Source organism: Nelumbo lutea, chromosome 2 (genome assembly GCF_056320005.1).
Source record: "Nelumbo lutea isolate HS-2025 chromosome 2, American lotus-T2T, whole genome shotgun sequence".
In the NCBI taxonomy this organism is placed as follows: Eukaryota; Viridiplantae; Streptophyta; class Magnoliopsida; order Proteales; family Nelumbonaceae; genus Nelumbo; species Nelumbo lutea.
The window spans coordinates 22,116,170-22,133,360 of record NC_142685.1 but is presented as its reverse complement, the minus strand read 5'-3'; the positions used below and the strand labels follow the sequence as shown (position 1 = coordinate 22,133,360).

At 36.9% G+C, this 17,191-nt stretch overlaps 1 protein-coding gene across 1 annotated transcript; it reads left to right on the top strand.

The window, feature by feature from the left end:
• Positions 1-695: 695 nt before the first annotated feature.
• On the top strand, positions 696-16,620 carry LOC148869120 (peroxisomal fatty acid beta-oxidation multifunctional protein AIM1-like). Its single transcript, XM_088972090.1, has 18 exons — positions 696-936; positions 1,171-1,242; positions 2,368-2,430; positions 2,551-2,607; positions 2,962-3,029; positions 3,110-3,191; positions 3,474-3,529; positions 4,362-4,664; positions 4,931-5,021; positions 9,631-9,801; positions 9,988-10,109; positions 11,489-11,652; positions 13,710-13,964; positions 14,189-14,310; positions 14,429-14,550; positions 14,724-14,872; positions 16,015-16,162; positions 16,354-16,620. Exons 1-18 carry the CDS (start codon positions 843-845, stop codon positions 16,396-16,398), a joined length of 2,184 nt encoding a protein of 727 aa, XP_088828216.1. The 5' UTR covers positions 696-842; the 3' UTR covers positions 16,399-16,620.
• The last annotated feature ends 571 nt before the right edge of the window (positions 16,621-17,191 follow it).

Here is a 17,191-nt window from a genome sequence, read left to right as displayed (position 1 = left end):
TCGAATTGCAGACAAACAGAACCGAGAAAAAACAAAAAACACGGATCCTTACAAAGATGGGAACTTTGGATTAATGGAACCTTTTGAACCGGGACCGGGAATTTGGACCTTCGCTTTCACACCTAGTCAGCAACTATTATACGCCCAACCCATTTCAGATTTTTTATTAGAAATCTCCCGTTTGGCTGTTTCCATTAGGAAAATCATCGATTTCAATCCACAATAACTGCATTACTAGCTGTGGATCCCTCAATACATATATCCCATAAAAGATCCTGATCCAACGGTTTTCACCGATTATAACAGTCTCCGCTTATGGTGCTGATCGAACTCCAGTACTCCACCATTACCATTACCAAATACCAACAACAGTGGCTTCTTTGTCTTTGCACCACCAAATCACCCCAACGTGAAAAATAAATAAATATCTCTTTATCTTCTTTATATTAATATAATTAACTTTTGCCCCCCAATGTATCACCTAGTGCTCATAGTAGAATAGTTAAATGACTACGATGCTTCAAGCCGTTGGATTTAATCGGAACTTTTGATAATATCCTGTTTCAATCGTCTATATTCCATCTAGTTTCTAAGGAGTATCGAGCGACGTCATAATCAGAGCTTATGTTACATCACGGATTACGTGGCACACTAGCCAATTGCAACTTTGCCAGCGTTTTCCCGCAATATAAATCATTGATCAGATAAATTCCGAGAAGACGCAATTCCTCGGTTTCACTTCATACCCGACTAGGCGACTAGTGTTTGCTTCTCTTCGTCTCCTCTTCTCTTGATCGAGCTTACCTCAAAAACCCTAGCTATTGTTCTGCAAACCGTTGGCTATGGCGAAGGTCGGAGTCACGATCGAAGTCGGGAGCGATGGAGTCGCAATTATCACGATGCGTAATCCTCCCGTGAACGCACTAGCCCCTTCAAGTGAGCTATAAGCCTATAATTCCCATGTTTTTCTTGTCATATATATATATATATATTCTCGATTTCTATGATCAGGACTGTGGTTTTGATTGATCTGTTTGTTTATCTAGTTATCTTCAATTTACCGGAAATATTTTTGGTTTCGCTTGCAGTTGAATTTTGATAATTTCATTTCTTGTTATGGTCTGATTTGCTAAAAGGATGAAGAATCTGATCTTCTTTCTCTGAATGCAGTTATCGCAGCGTTGAAGGAGAAGTACACTGAAGCGATGAGAAGAAATGATGTTAAAGCTATTGTGCTGACGGGTAAGGTTCAGCTTCTGCTGCCATATGCTATTATTGTTTTACTTTGTGTTTTCTTGTTCTGATACATGGAAATTTCGCCTACCTAAGAAACATGGCAATTTCAAGTTCGTTGTAATGGCGTATAGTTGTAGTAGATCCACTATAGTTCAAGCCTTCAAGGTTTATGTTGAGGTCAAGGGTATGAGAGCTATGGGAATTACTTCCATTAATCAGAACTTCGAGTGTGTGAAATCTTAACCATACATTGGGGCTCATAAAGGAAGCTGTCTCATCCATCTAATTGAACGATGAGCCCATCCAGGAAACTCAATCAAAATATCAAATTATCTTGTTGATCGGAATCATTAAGAAATGAAACTTCTTCCGGGCGACCATCTTTTATTTTTTCTTTTTCTTATTTGCTACCGGTTTTGAATTTACAACAAAATCAGCTAATTGCTACATATCTGTAATGATATTTTTTTTTTGCTAACTGTAATGATGTTGTAGGTTGTTGGTGAAACAGGGCATGCTCTGAAAGATTATCTTTTTCTCTAGGCGGTTGACCTCCGAGGCGACCTTAACCTTAACTACCTTTAGGTTTTCCATGTCTATACAGAATTAGGGGTTTTTTCCTTTTATTTTTATTTTTATTTTTATTTTTTGAAAGTGATAGTCACGAACTTGCCAACTTTCTATACCAGAAATTCACCAAGCCTTGACGAGGTTAAGCACAGTACTCTGCATGACTACATCTTTTATGAATCAATATCTGCTGCGTACCATCCCCATGGACCTGCTGTGGTGCATCAAAATATGGTTTAACATTCTATATCAATAATATTATGTAGATATTAGGCAATATCTCTTTCCCACTGATGAAGTTATCAAAATGAAAATCAATATCTCACCTGATGTAACATCATTTTCTTTTTACCTTTCTCATATGTGGTACATCTGTATCAATTTCATATTTTTCACTCATCTTGCTAGTTTGATTTTATATACCCAACCATTACTTCCAAAGACTTCATATAATCATATTTATCAATACCTCCAACAATACATTTATTCTTCCCAAGCATTTACATTGTGTGCACTACAGTTGTCTCTAACTGTGCTTTTCCTTTATTTCTTCCTTTACAGGTGAGGGTGGAAAATTTTCTGGTGGTTTTGATATCAATGTTTTTCAGACCATCCACAAGAATGGTATAAACTCATAAATCTCTATCGTTGTAAATTTGTAATTGAGTGTGGTTTTATTTTATTTTATTTTTTTATCATGAATTGGCTATTAGAAATTTGTCAATGAGTTATTTGGTCTGGCAGGGGATATTTCACTATTACCAGATGTATCAGTTGAACTTGTGGTTAACATAATGGAAGGTACTTGACTGAATATTTGGGTCCTTAATGGTGTCTTAACATTAATAGACTATAACTTTAGGCTGTGTGTGGATCAAGGGAGTGGAGTTGGAATTTAATTCTACTTACACCTCAATTCTGTGGAACTTCAATCCCCCTCTCTAGGGAGTTTCAAATATGCCAAAATTGCAGAATTTAAGGCTTAAGTTCCACTGGTTTCCAAATCCGAAACTGCTATTACAATGAACCCAGAAGGTGGAATCCAGAAATCTCTGATCCAAATGCAGCCTTAAGTGTTTGTAATGATTTTAGTGCTTATAAAAGTTTCTGTTCTTTTGTATGGTTATGTTTTTTATGTCATCATGCTGATATCAGATGCAAAAAAGCCTTCTGTTGCTGCTGTTCAAGGACTTGCACTTGGTGGTGGCCTAGAATTGGCAATGGTTTGTATAATCTGCTAAACAGCCATAGATATGTTATTGTCAAGATTCTCAATTGATTCCCTTTGATTAACCTTACATAGGGATGCCATGCACGTATTGCCACACCAAAAACTCAACTTGGCTTGCCAGAGTTGTCACTTGGAGTTATTCCTGGGTTTGGAGGTACCTAAGCTTTCTTTGACATGTGGAATTCGTGGTTGAGGATCATTTTTATTTGGGTTCGACCATGATACCAGAAAGACATCATATCCGAAAAACTTGTGACCAATCAACTGGTATCATAAACATGTTAGCCAGTCAGATAGTATTTATCAAAATTCACAGGCGGGCTTTGATTGGTCAAAGCTCTTCTGGTACCATGCCTTTCTGGCATAATAGATTTTCCCTTTTTATTTTTTGTCTGACATTTGACACAACTAAATCAACTTATGTGTTACTTTTAAGGCACTCAACATCTTCCAAGGCTTGTTGGGTTACCAAAGGCTGTTGAAATGATGCTGGTAAGTTTCTATTTTATTCAACCTGGTGAGAAAGCTGAAGGATTAAAAAATATTTATTTTATATTATGAAATTACTAGTATTGAACATAGTTGCCAAGGCGTCGCCTAGGCGCCCTTGGCTGGGCGCCTCACCCAAAGGGGAAAGAAACAATAAAATAATAAAGTTTTTTTTTTTTTTTCTATTCTCTCTCTAATTAAATAAAACAGAAACTCCACCCTTGTTTTTTTTTCTATTTTACTTTCCATCTTGAATATTTATCACATAAAGTTAATAACCTTTTTTAGCTGCTAATTAATATGAATTTGCTCTATTAAATACTTATTATAGTAGTATTATTTTTGAAAATAACGAAATTAATATATGTAAAAGATTTTTATCTTTTAGATGTGATGATTTGCCACATTTTTAGAGGAGATTTAATGTTCTTAATAAAGAGAATTGCTATTTTTCAATTAACATACACGCTGAATGGTATATAAAACTAGGAAACTAGCCAAAAAGTCAGTTTTTCATATTATAAAATTTTTATTGCCTAGGCGCCCCAGTGTCGCCCAGAATCACCTAGACGCCTTGAAAAGTATGGTATTAAAATACATGTAGTGAACTAGTGATACCAGGATTGGAATATTTTAGCAGAACCAAATAGGCAGACAATGTAAAACCTACTAAATCTTCTATCTAACTTCAGACCAAACTGAATGGAGATTGAAACCATCACATGGATTCAGCTTCCATCTTGATCTACATTATTTTAATTTCGGTCAATTCAATTATGTTTTAAATAAGGCTTTTCTACGGTCATGATTGTATCATACTAGTACCTTTTTGCAGTCATCAAAGCCAATAATGTCTGAAGAAGGGAAGAAGTTAGGTCTTGTTGATGCTGTTGTATCCCCTAAAGATTTGCTGAAAGTATCTCGACTCTGGGCTTTGGACATTGCTGAAAGGCGTAGACCTTGGATGAATTCACTTCACAGGACTGACAAACTTTGTTCCCTTTCTGAAGCACGTGAGATATTGAAATCTGCTAGAAAACGAGCAAGACAGACTGCTCCAAATATGCCTCAGCATCAGGCATGTCTTGATGTGATTGAGGAAGGCATTGTTTTTGGAGGATATTCTGGTGTTTTGAAGGTATATATGCTTCTGGGGGGTTTTATAATTTTAATTTATCTCCAGTTTGTCTGCTTTCATAAGGAGATATGCGTGCTTTCATTTTTATCTGTCTAATGTTGCTATATATTTATCTGGAGTTTTATTGCTTTACAAATACGAGGGGGGAAAGTACACTTAAGTTTCACCTGATGATATGTGAAATGTGATTTATGTGATTCCCTATTTGTGGTAATCTTACTTCAAATCCTTATTAAAAAATGCTAATTTGGGACTGCTCATTGCAGGAGGCAAAAGTATTTAAGGAGTTAGTGTTATCAAGCACGTCAAAAGGTCTTGTTCATGTCTTCTTTGCTCAACGTGCTACGTCCAAGGTACCTCTTGATACGAATCATATGATGGGCATGTATCTACATTCCATCGTTCCATTAGCACATCTTGCCTTTCTTCTCTTTACTTCCTTTTTGTGTGATTCATGGGATGTTTAATTATGTGAAATTATTCCTTTTTTTCATTGTCAGCATTGATCGTTTCTAGATTTAGCCTGTGTCACTGCATATTGTGATGCATTGGTTTTATGATGTCATTGAAATTAGGCCAAGAACGGAAGGTAATAAAACATATCTTTATCCATCAAAGATAAAAAAAAGAACAAAGGTTTGAAAAGAAAACAATAGACAATCCATTTTATGCTACTAGAGAATTTAATGTAGTAGCATGGACCTGATACTCTGTCTGGCCTATATTATATGAAGGAATTGACTGAATTTAATCTTCTCATTTTTTGTGTAGGTATTAGGTATGGCTATGTGGGACAATCTGAATGTGTCATACATAGCTACCCCATGTAGTGTATTTGAAGTGTCCCAACAACACTTGGGCAATTGGTTGCTCTCTAGTACCTACCTTCTCTAGCAGTAGAAAGAGGCAAGCCCTGGGGTATAAGTCCTAATCCCCTTTAGTTATGTTTTTTAGGTAATTTATTGTATTATAAACAAAAAGCGATTTCAATCCAGTGCCATGTACATCCACACTGCTATAGGACTTCTGACTATACAGAATTTCTGTTATCAAGCAATTGGCAAGAAAACAATATGTCCCTATCAGAAAATTTGTTGTATTCTATGCTCCTGGATTCCTTACATACTGACAACCAGGAGCAAAGCTTTCCTTTAATTTTACCCAGAACTATTTGATCCTCAGTATTTATTTTCAAATATCCAAGCATTTCTATCCTCCCACACACTCCAAAAATATTCGTCGGAAATAACCCCCTTACCACTCTTTCCTTTTTGCCTAAACCCCCATAACTGCGATCTGTGCAGGAAGGATGGATCGATTGGGAAAAACAGCCAGCCCATCTGAAAGTTCCAAAACTATACCTAATACCCTAGATGTGAAAGGGCAATGCAGAAATAAATGGTTAGCAGACTCCAGTTCTGTAGAGCACAGAACACACCTCACTTGAGCCAAAGGCATATCCTTTCTTTGCAACTTGTCACAGGTCAAGCATTTCTCCAATGCAGCAGTCCATGTAAAAAACTTAATTTTTGATGGAGTGGCAGAAGGCCAAATTCTTCTGGCTGGGAAATCACAGACAACACAAGGATTTGACCTTTTATAGGACCCATCTCCTGTTATGGGCCCGGGAATAGGATCTTGTCACGGGTTGGTCCACGGGGAAAACCTCTTGTTTTCCCTTGTTCCTTCCTGCTCTTGATGAACCTATCTTGGCACCTTGGTGATTTGTTCAAGAGATCACCAACTCTCCTAACTCATTCCTTTAACTGAATATTCGATATCCTCATTCAATAATGGTGTCTCCTTAAATAGGAGATTACAAGAGTCCTAATCTTAGGGAGTCTCCTTGCTGAATAGGGAGACTTCCAGTTCTATCTTGCTAAGGATAAGATAAGCTAATCCTAATCTGATAACTTACTAACAAGATAAGATAAGAGCAATAGAATAAGATAAGAACAAGCAAGATGATCTAATCTAATCTGGATGAGACTGCTGTTGCCGAACTGGGTAGGATGAGAATCATCGAATCACTGCTGCTGCTGGCGGTGGGTTAGGTTCCTGTTGCTGCCGGCGGCGATGGTACGTCTTCCCGAGGAATGCGTCCATAACATCTCCAATGTTTGCTATCTGGTTGCCCCCTGAGGAGAATGCTGTTGCAATCTTTGAATCATTTCCACCGCCTCTCAATCACTCAAATTACTCCTAAGGGCTGGATTCCAAATATGATCTCCAATGGAGATCATGTAGCCAGCCCTTGACCAGAGCCTCCCTATTCTGTGCAATAATGAACAAGGGCGGGTACGCTTCCATCAGAGCTTTTTGTCCACCCAAAATTTGACTCTTTTACCTTCTCCAACCTGATATCTTATTCCTTGACAAAATTCGGAATATACCTTTTTAATTCCTTTCCAAAACAAGGTGCCATAAGAATTGATGTTGCTTCCAGCTTCCCACCTCATCTCCCTCACACAAAATTTGGCTTCTATCACTCTTCTTCATAAGCTGCCTGGATCCTCATTAAATCTCCAACACCACTTTCCTATTGTTGAACTTTTTCAAATGTATAATCCCCAGCTCTCCAGCCTTCATTGGTCTGCAGACCTTTTCCTATCAACTAGATGGAACCTGAACTCATCCTTCCACCTCTAAAGGTTTCCCTCATTTTCTTCTCCAACTGCCTGGCCACACCTGAAGGGATTGGAGAAAAAGGTTGGTAGTAAGCAGTGCTGCAATAACACTTTTGATGAGTACCACTTAACCACTTATCAAAAAAGAAAAGAGTACTACTTCTTCCCATGGATAAATACCTCACTTTCCACCAGGCTAATTTCCTGTCAAATCTTTTTTTTTTTTTTTTGGATCAATAACTGAACCAAACCAATTCATTAGATGATTAAAAGGAAAGAAGACACAACAAAAAACAAGATAAGGGGAGGGATAAGCTCTCTTAGCCCTCCCCACAAAAAAAAAAAAGAAAAAAGAAAAAAAAACTTACAACAGAGCCCAAAACATGGAACCCCTTCCTACCCTGAGTTGGCACTTTGTTTTATCCATTGAAGCCTCACTTCCATATTCTGTGTCAGTCATCTAAGTCTTATTTTTTTGTTAATTTCCTGTCAAACCTTTCAATCATTGGATCTCAAAGTGCTGCTTGCCTTGTCTCCAAGCAGAAGCCCCAGGAAGCTAGCCCACACCACAGCCTAAAGTTTCATTCAAGACCTTCATTTCCTGCCCCTGCTCCATAGCAAACAATTCACTCTTTTGTAGATTTAATTTCAGCCCTGATACAACCTCAAACCACCATAGGATATATTTCAAAGTCTCTAGACTCTCCATATAAGCTTCATAAAAGAATGGTGTATCATCTGCAAATTGTAGCAAAGCAATGTTTTCAACACCATTCCCCACTTGGAAACCCCTCAAAGCTCCCCCAAGCATAATTCCTTTAGTTAAGTTCTCCCTCTAAATTAATAGCAATCTTCATTTTAAATATTAAATTAAGAGTTGGGAACATTTTTAAAATTGTAATGTAAATGGATCTCAGTAATGACCAGGTGCTAAGTGATGCCTAGGCACCAGTAGACAACCAAATCTAGCTGAGCATGCCATGGACTTGATGGAGCTAGGATCTTGACCAGGCAAAACAGTTGGTTAGGCAATGCTGAGTGATTTGACTAAACTAAATCCTCACATGGTGTTATATGCTAGCACTTGGATACACAGCAAATAATGAACATCTCTAGATTGTATTGCTAAGTTGTTTTTTTTTTTTTTTAGGTGAAGATAATTGAATTGAGTATGGTAATTCAAAAAAAAAGGGAGGGTCCAAGCCCTGTATACAAGGACTTCATGTGGTTAATGAGATAAAACTATGACAATATTCATGTGTAGGTTTGAAAGCAAGAAGAGTAATAACAGAAGGATATGTTCAGATATCAATTCTCTTATCTTGATAAGCTTTTGGTGCATCTGGAGTTTGAAGACATTTTCTTTTTATAAATCTGGAGTTTGAAGACATTGACGAATCATTAAGCTTATGGTCTATTTTGGGTATTGTCTTTGATGATGGATTGATCCTTTTAATATTATTTATTTGTTTCTTTTTTATGTTGTTTTCATACTTGTGACTTGGGGTGTCAGCTTGACTCTCTCTTCTTCTTCTTCTTTTAATTCTATCATCAAAATATATACATGTATAGGGCTTCATATGACATTGTTGGGTTACTGCCCAAAACAGGAGCTCTCTTCGAGGGAAGTTCAATCCTCCTAAGAATGAAGAAGAGAGAAAGCGAGAGATTGCAAGGGTAATTCCATATCCTTCCATCAGTAATTCCTAGAAACATATAGAGAGAGCTGACACATATCCTAACAGACTGTCAGAATAAGAACCAGAATATTCCAAAAGTAAAAACTGTCTCTGCTCCGCATAGCTAATTTTGACTGTTGGGCTGTCATGGCTTGCGGATGTACACCTTTTCAATGGGAGGCCTCATTCTGGTTTCAGCATTAGGCCCAGCCGTTGTAGGTTCACTGACTGGCTCGACCCGGCTAGGAGGAGAGTGGGGGAACCTAACACAAATAGTGGCAAGCTAAAGTTTGTGTTCATTATATCTATTGATGATTTTCTTGGGCAATATATCCAAGGTTGTTTGTTGAAGTGTCAATGTTGCATACTTGTATATGGTTTTATGTCAAACTAATGCGGTCCCTTTCTTTTTCCTGTACTGTACATTCTACTATTACAATTTTGATTTAATTTTGGTTATCAATGGTTGCATGCCTTTATATTGGAGTGGAATGGCACCTGGTTTCTGCAGCAATTGGACTGTTATGTACTGTATCCATGTAGATTCTATTTCAAACTGAGTTGTGAATAAGAACCGATTTTCTGCTTCATAGACTCAATAACCTAGTTGCTATGCCTTTTTTCTGAATGAATTTCCTCAAATGTACTTGTTGCAGGTACCTAATGTTACTGATCTTGGGCTTAAGCCAACGAGCATAAAAAAAGTTGCTGTAATTGGTGGGGGTCTGATGGGTTCTGGCATAGCAACAGCTCTTCTCCTTAGCAACATATCTGTTATACTTAAGGAAATTAGTTCTGAATATCTGCAAAAGGGGATGAAATCAATAGAAGGTTTGAAAACAGATGCCTCTTTCTGAGAGTTGCCCTCTATAAGTAGAAAGCTTTCACATGTTAGAAAAGACATCTGGCATTGTTTGTTTGGTACATGTAGTTAAACTTCTCTTTTTGATGAAGTTACTTGTATCTGTGTTTGAGTATTTTTCTTTAAGTCACTTATGGCCATACAATATGTTCCAGCAAATCTTCGAAGCCTAGTTACAAGAGGAAAATTGACACAGGATAAAGCAGAGAAGGCCTTTTCAATTCTTAAAGGTGTATTGGACTATTCAGAATTTAAAAACGTCGATATGGTCATAGAGGTGGGTTATCGCATTTTTGTCTGTGTTTTGATAAATAAATAAGCTGCTTTCAAGCTTCTATGAGACATTAATGAGTTCTGTCATATTTTGTTTATGCTGATTTATTCCATATATTTGTATCAGTGATGCAACTCTTCATTAACAGGTATTTTTATCGATTTTCCTAGTATTTGGTATTGTTGGCAAAAATAAAACTGATCATTTTGTTTGTCAGTTTGGTGGTATTTATTCCTTTCGTCTTAATATGCCAGCAATTTTAGCAGCTTCAATGTTTTTTCTTTTTCTCCATGAGAGGAATAGAAACTGTACGTGCATATGGTTGTAAACTGAAGGCCTTATGGGCTTAAACCTGCTACCATTTCCAGTATTTTTTGCTAATAAATAAAAAAGAAAATTCATTGATAAATAAAATGGTACATCCATGGGGTGATGAGAAATCAACAATCATTACATGAAAAAAAAAACATAATACAAAAAAATCAGCCCAAAGACTCTTAACTCTTAAGATGACCAAAATCCAACTCCAGTAAAATCAAAATCCTTTCCAACATTCTTTTTCCATTGGAAGATACAATTGATCCCTGCACTTTGATTGTTTTAAAAAATTCTTCTATTTCTCTCCTTCCATATTCCCAACAAATAGCAAAAGAAAAACAGCTCCATGCAATTGTTGCCTTCCTATTTCCACTCAAAGTAGGCCAATGAGCAAAGATATCTTTTGGAGATCTTAGATCCCACAGATCAAGACTGAAAAGGCTGAAGTATCCCCATCAGACCTGTTGATGGGCCGGGCTTCGAGCTCAGCCCATGAACATTTTCACTGCTTCAGGCCAGGCCCATTCAAATATTGGCAAAATCTCAACCCGAGCTCAGCCCATAAAGACGTCTAATCCCCATATATACTTTGAAAAGCAGCAGCCAGTGAATCACAGCCTCCTCCTTGGCTATGTATAAATAGCATCTTCTTGCCATCTGAGTTCCCCTACTTTCAATACAATCCTTGGTAAGAATTATGTCCAAAGCTACTAGCCATGCAAAACCTCCACCCTAGGAGGAATAATTCTTACAAACCCCCCCTTACACCCGCCTTCTCCTCCTAATTCCTTGTCAAGGTTTTATAAACAGACTTTACTGAGAACACACCGTTCCTACTTTTTTCCATCATCTCACAACACTTCTCTCTAATTTTTGTTACTATTAGATCTCAAAGTTTTATATTAAGCATGAGAAATGCTTGAGTTTTTGTTTTCTTTCTAGAACTATTCAGAAGGATATTTTTTTCTTCTTGGATTGGTTATAATTGTTGTTGCTGCTGCTTCTGTTGACTTCTTGTTATTATGTTGAAGATGTTTTTTGATGCGGTTTTGCACTCTCTGCAGGCTGTTATTGAAAGCATTCCACTTAAACAATCAATATTTAATGAACTTGAGAAGTCTTGCCCTCCTCACTGCATTCTGGCAACAAACACATCTACAATTGACCTGAATATAATTGGAGAAAAGACCAGATCTCAAGATCGAATTGTGGGGGCACATTTCTTCAGGTATACCTCTCTTCTTCTTAGTGTGCAACTGTGCATATACAGATTATATTCATGGTCACCAATGAAGAGACAAATCATTATGATGAAAATCATATATTTGCATTACATATATGGATATACATCCTGTATATGAAGAGTACATGGTTATGTTTGATTTCATTAACAATGCATAAAGCATTGCAAGTTTGATTGTACCATTTATCAAAAAATGGTGATTAAGCAACATAAATTAAGCTGGGGGATCATGATATCCTCCAACTCTTTGAGGAGCAATCAACTAGCAAAAAGAAATATAAAAACCCGATAGATTTCGTCATCACTAACATACATAGACATGACAGGCTTGCTTCAACACCTGTATGGCATCAACAGAATTTTTATGGTGTGCATTTAAAAGTCAATTTTTTTTGCAAGCAGAAGAACTTATTTTTAGTTTCTACATATCAAGAACAAAATATAGTAGAAATTTTATTTTTAATTTTAATTTTTCAAAACTGAAAAAATAAGAGCTAAAAGTGCCTTGATGTTTTACTAAAAGAAAATTTAGTGTTAGTGGATTGTTGCAATTCTTGCAAATTTTGCCAATAGCTCCTATCATATTGGGTTTATAGTTTCTGAATATCGGGTTTAGCAGGTTGCTCCCTGGCTATCACTGCTTCATCTCTTCTATTTCTTTTTATTCATCTTGATAAAGTCCTGTTGATATATATGCTAAGAAAAGTATTATAACAACATAAGTTGCCTACCATTGATCATTAGACATCTTTGTCATTTTGACATTTGACAAAATTAAGTGCAGCAGAAATACAAGTACATATCGAGGGTACATCACCCTCAATATAGAACAACCAAGACCTATTCCACTTGCTACTAATATGCATTCCCCAGCACAAGAATCAGGTGCTGACTTGGGAAGATGGTATCTTGTTCCACTTGCCCATAGGACAGCTTTTATTAAACATCCATAGTATCTCGTTCCCTTTCCTTTCATGATTGAAAAATGAGGGGCAAAAAGCCTGTTTATATTCCTTGAGGGCATCTACCTAAAAAACAAAGAGAAAATGCTCCGAATTTTCAACCACAAACAAAAGGAAATTAGTAAAAAGAAAGTGGATTCACAACTTTTTGATTTGTTCAAAACTAAAAAGCACTAAAGAGGCATTCCTTTTTGAAAGTCCTCAGAATTGTTGATCTTCAAGTAAATCAACTCCCAACAAAAGGCCCTAACTTTAGGAGGTGATTGTGGGATTCATTCCACAGCCCAAATTCAACTATCAGCTCTTTAGAGTCAATAAAACACCTCTAAAGAATAAAAATGATTAAAAACATCAGCAAGTTCATGGTCTCTCAAACCTCTATAGAGCCCAAATCCCAAGAAAAACTAGCAGTAGTTTTGAAATACAAAATAAAATTGCATGGTTTTTATGAAGAGAAATAGAGAACGATTTTGGATGTTTCAACAATGGAGTAATCTTCTTCAAACCAAAGTTTCTTCTCAAAATCCAATCCTGTCAAAAAAGGTGATACCTAATAAATCTGGAGAAGGAAACAAGAATGACCAAGATGACCTTTCCAAGGAGAAAGAAGTATCACTCTTGATTCCTAGGATTAATCTTCCCAGCCCAAGGCCACCTTATCTTATTGTCTTTCATACAACTTTCCAAACTGATGAGGTGATCATTCTTATAATCCTCTACTTTCCACAGGCAATTCCACGTGATCCTTTCCAATCTTTTGATACTTTTTGTAAGGGCTTTGAAAACTGACACTTTCTTTGAATCTATCCATCCTCAAGGTACAAGATCTTTAATAGATATTTCATCAAATACCCTAAATGAGAAATTTTGCCTTGCATATCAGCAAATTTTGTTAATCACACTACTACACTTGGTAGCTTCTCATGTACAAGAGGAAGAGCATTTCATAACATCATCTGCCGATCTTTTAGGAAGTTTCTGAAACTTGATATGTTGTTTTTTTTATAATTATTTATTGAGCATCTCTTTGTTCTTGAATTATTCTTGTGACCTGGTTTTGATGTGTTCTATATTGAACAGTCCTGCACATGTGATGCCTCTCCTAGAAATCGTTCGTACGGAGAAGACTTCTGCGCAAGTAATCCTTGATTTAATGGCAGTTGGGAAGATGATAAAAAAAGTTCCTGTTGTGGTGAGAAATTGTACTGGATTTGCAGTCAACCGTACCTTCTTCCCATACACACAAGGAGCACATATTTTGGCAGGCTTAGGAGTGGACGTGTTCAGAATTGACAGATTGATCAGCAGTTTTGGCATGCCGATGGGACCTTTTCAGTAATTTCTTTCCCTTGACATCATTCTTTTCATATTTAAGCATTGATTTACAAATATCCTTGCACATGTAACATATCCATGTTCTATAGAGCATTTCTAAGGAGGCCTTGGAAGCTACAATACATTGACTTATTTCAACATTGATTAACCATCCTGTCTATTTCAATTTTGCACCTTTTATGGGCATGAGTAGGACATGTTTCACGTTGTGGTTATACTGACAGGCTTCAGGACTTGGCTGGATATGGGGTAGCATTGGCAGTGGGGAAAGAATTTGCCACTTCATTCCCAGATCGGGCATTCAAGTCTCCACTTGTGGATCTTCTGGTGAAAAGTGGACGAAATGGTAATTGAGGGATTTTCACCTTCTACATTAATATAAAATCCTCCTTAAGTTGTGCACTATTACTCAGGCCTTTCATTGCTTTATGTCTTGATCTGATGAAATGCTTTCAACATTATAGGTAAAATTAATGGAAAAGGATATTATACATTTGAAAAGGGAAGCAAGCCAAAGCCTGATCCTAGTGTTGTACCAATTATTGAGGAATTTAGAAGGCTTTCCAACATCATGCCTGGTGGAAAGGTTGCTGACTTTCTGTGTTAATGGATAGACATATCAGTTTGCATTAATTAGTAGTTTTAAGTCCATGTACTTTGATGTCAAATACCAACTTATGTACAGATAGATATAAATGAGCATTTGCTTGCTTTTAGATGCAGTTGAAGAGTACCTGACATGTTGTGGTTGACTTGTAGCCCATAACTGTGAGTGACCAAGAAATTGTGGAGATGGTTCTCTTTCCAGTGGTAAATGAGGCTTGTCGTGTTCTGGATGAAAGAGTGGTTGTTCGAGCATCAGATCTAGACATTGCATCTGTTCTTGGAATGAGTTTCCCTTCTTATCGGTGAGTTCTCCTGGTGCTTAATCTTATACCCTACTTGGTTGAATCTAAAATGGAGCCTGTCATTTTACATATTATGTGTTTCATCGTCACCTAAGCCTTGTCCCAACTATATAGGGCTGGCTACATGAGTCCTGTCTTGCCATTTCATTTTTGTGCCACATTGTTTGATGGAAAACTGCTGACTTTTTTTTTCCAGTTTATTAACATAGCATCCATGTAATATTAGCCTTCTTGTTACTTTAACTTATTAAGCCCCCATTAGGGAGTGCTTATTAGATAAATAAATGCTTATAGGATAAGTGTTTATCCTAATAAGTGCTTATGAATGTTCAGTGAAAAAGTGTTTCTTTCAAATGGGGTAGGATAGGTATTTTGAAAATTATGTGGCAGGGCAAGATGGCCCTTGAACACAATAAGCATTTTTTTTCAAGCAGCAGTTGGAAAAAAAAAGGCAAATTTTGGAGCTTATTCAGAATGGTGGCTTATTCCCGAAATGCATGTAAGTGCTTAGTGGTGTGGTTCCAGCCTAAAATAAGGGCTTTTTTTTTTCAATAAGTGCTTAAAAATAAGCACTTCCAAATGGGGGCTAGGCTGAAGCCTAAAATGCTGTATTGAATACTAAACCCCATGGAAACAAATTTTATTGTTATCTTCACTTTTCGGTAGAGGCTTATATTTAGGACAAATTGTAACATTTTCCAAATTAGCAATGCATAATAGTTACCATCCTGCCATGCTGAAGGAAAAATAAATTCTCTTCAGCTGATATGGCAGTTTCGTTACCTTTTCTCTTTATGCCCATCATGAAGTTGGCATATTTATTTTCAAAATAATCAATGAGGTACTTGATCTTCTTCACGAGAGCCTGTATTTGGATCTTTGGCTTAACAGTAGAGGCTTTATTTTTCTATTTGGATACAGTTGCATTATTTCTTTCTCTCCTCTCCTCCAAGGTTAGCAGCATACTTTTGGTCATATCTAATCAATCATGACGTGTTTAGCTTTGCATACATAACCTAAACAATGAAAATTAATTATCATGGTACTGCTATTATTTATGAGATAAATATATATTGTAGCCAGTAAGGCAGTAAATAATATGGTTTATGTGGTTCACGGTTGTTCTCTCTTCTTTCTTGTAGTGGTGGTATCGTGTTTTGGGCTGATTCAATTGGCTCTGGATATATATATTCGAGTCTCAAGAAGTGGTCTGAAACATATGGTAGCGTCTCTGGCTTCTTCAAACCGTGTAGGTTTTTGGAGGAGAGAGCAGCTAAGGGCATGCCATTGGTAACAGCCTCATCTCTCATATTCGTTGTTTAATTGTCGGGGTCTTTTTGTTTATTATTAGCTTACATAAAGAAAGAGTTTGGAGTTCCCCAAGAAATTTCTTGAGTTTTTGTCCAACTTCTTCCGAGTAAGGTATTTGATTGTGTATATAAATTAGCGCTTTACCTTCTTTCTTGTTTGTCATCCTGCAGAGTGCACCCGTCTCGAGCTCTCAACCTTGGAGGCCGCGTCTTTAAATAGCACCTTCGTGCAGGCCCACGTCAAGTATGAGCATGTACCATGCACTGTAGGAAAAATAAATATTGATGGCATCCATCTCTTGGAAAATTTAAAATGCAAAAAAGATAACATCCAACATCTCTTAGATATTGTATCAAACTTTTCCTTGTCAAGATGAATTGGTGCTTAATATGCTTTTTTCCACTGTGATGTAATTCAAAGTAAGCTTATTTATACAAGACTCCTCCGGCTGTAGAATAAGCATTGCAAAGTATGCCAATTGGTGTTTTTTTTTTTCATTGAATAAAACTTTATTACTCGAAAGATTAAAGCAATACCAGTATCCCTAAGAGGTGCGAACCATGTCCTCTCCAACAAGACAGAGGTTAATACAAACAGAAAGTTACAACTGAGCCCAAAACAACCACTCTCTATTTAACCCCTTGCTTGCTTGGCTAAACAATCAGCCAAAGATTTGCTTCCCTTCCCATTTGCATGCTTATTCATATTCTCTTTATTTCATTCCTATAGCACCAGGTCACAAAATCTAGATCTGTCAACTACCATTCCTCCACCACTTTTGAGTCCCCTACTCCCCTTCTATCACAAGGACTCTTGCTTGAGCTGATTCTTTCAACAGTCTGCTAGTAATTCAGCATTTGAAGAGTCTCCAACTCTTGGTGGACCTGAAAAAAGAGAGAAGATTATCTCAACCTCAATTTTGAGGACCCCACCTATACCAGACGGGCTTGGATTACCAAAGCCTTTAGGATAGGTGTCCAAGTCATTGGCAACCTGTTCTTTTAGGAA

Coding starts and splice junctions, on each gene's coding strand:
- LOC148869120 (XM_088972090.1), top strand. CDS start 843: ATGGCGAAGGTCGGAGTCACGATCGAAGTCGGGAGCGATGGAGTCGCA. Junction 2,608..2,961: donor TGTGGTTAACATAATGGAAG/GTACTTGACTGA, acceptor TGCTGATATCAG/ATGCAAAAAAGCCTTCTGTT. Junction 3,192..3,473: donor AGTTATTCCTGGGTTTGGAG/GTACCTAAGCTT, acceptor GTTACTTTTAAG/GCACTCAACATCTTCCAAGG.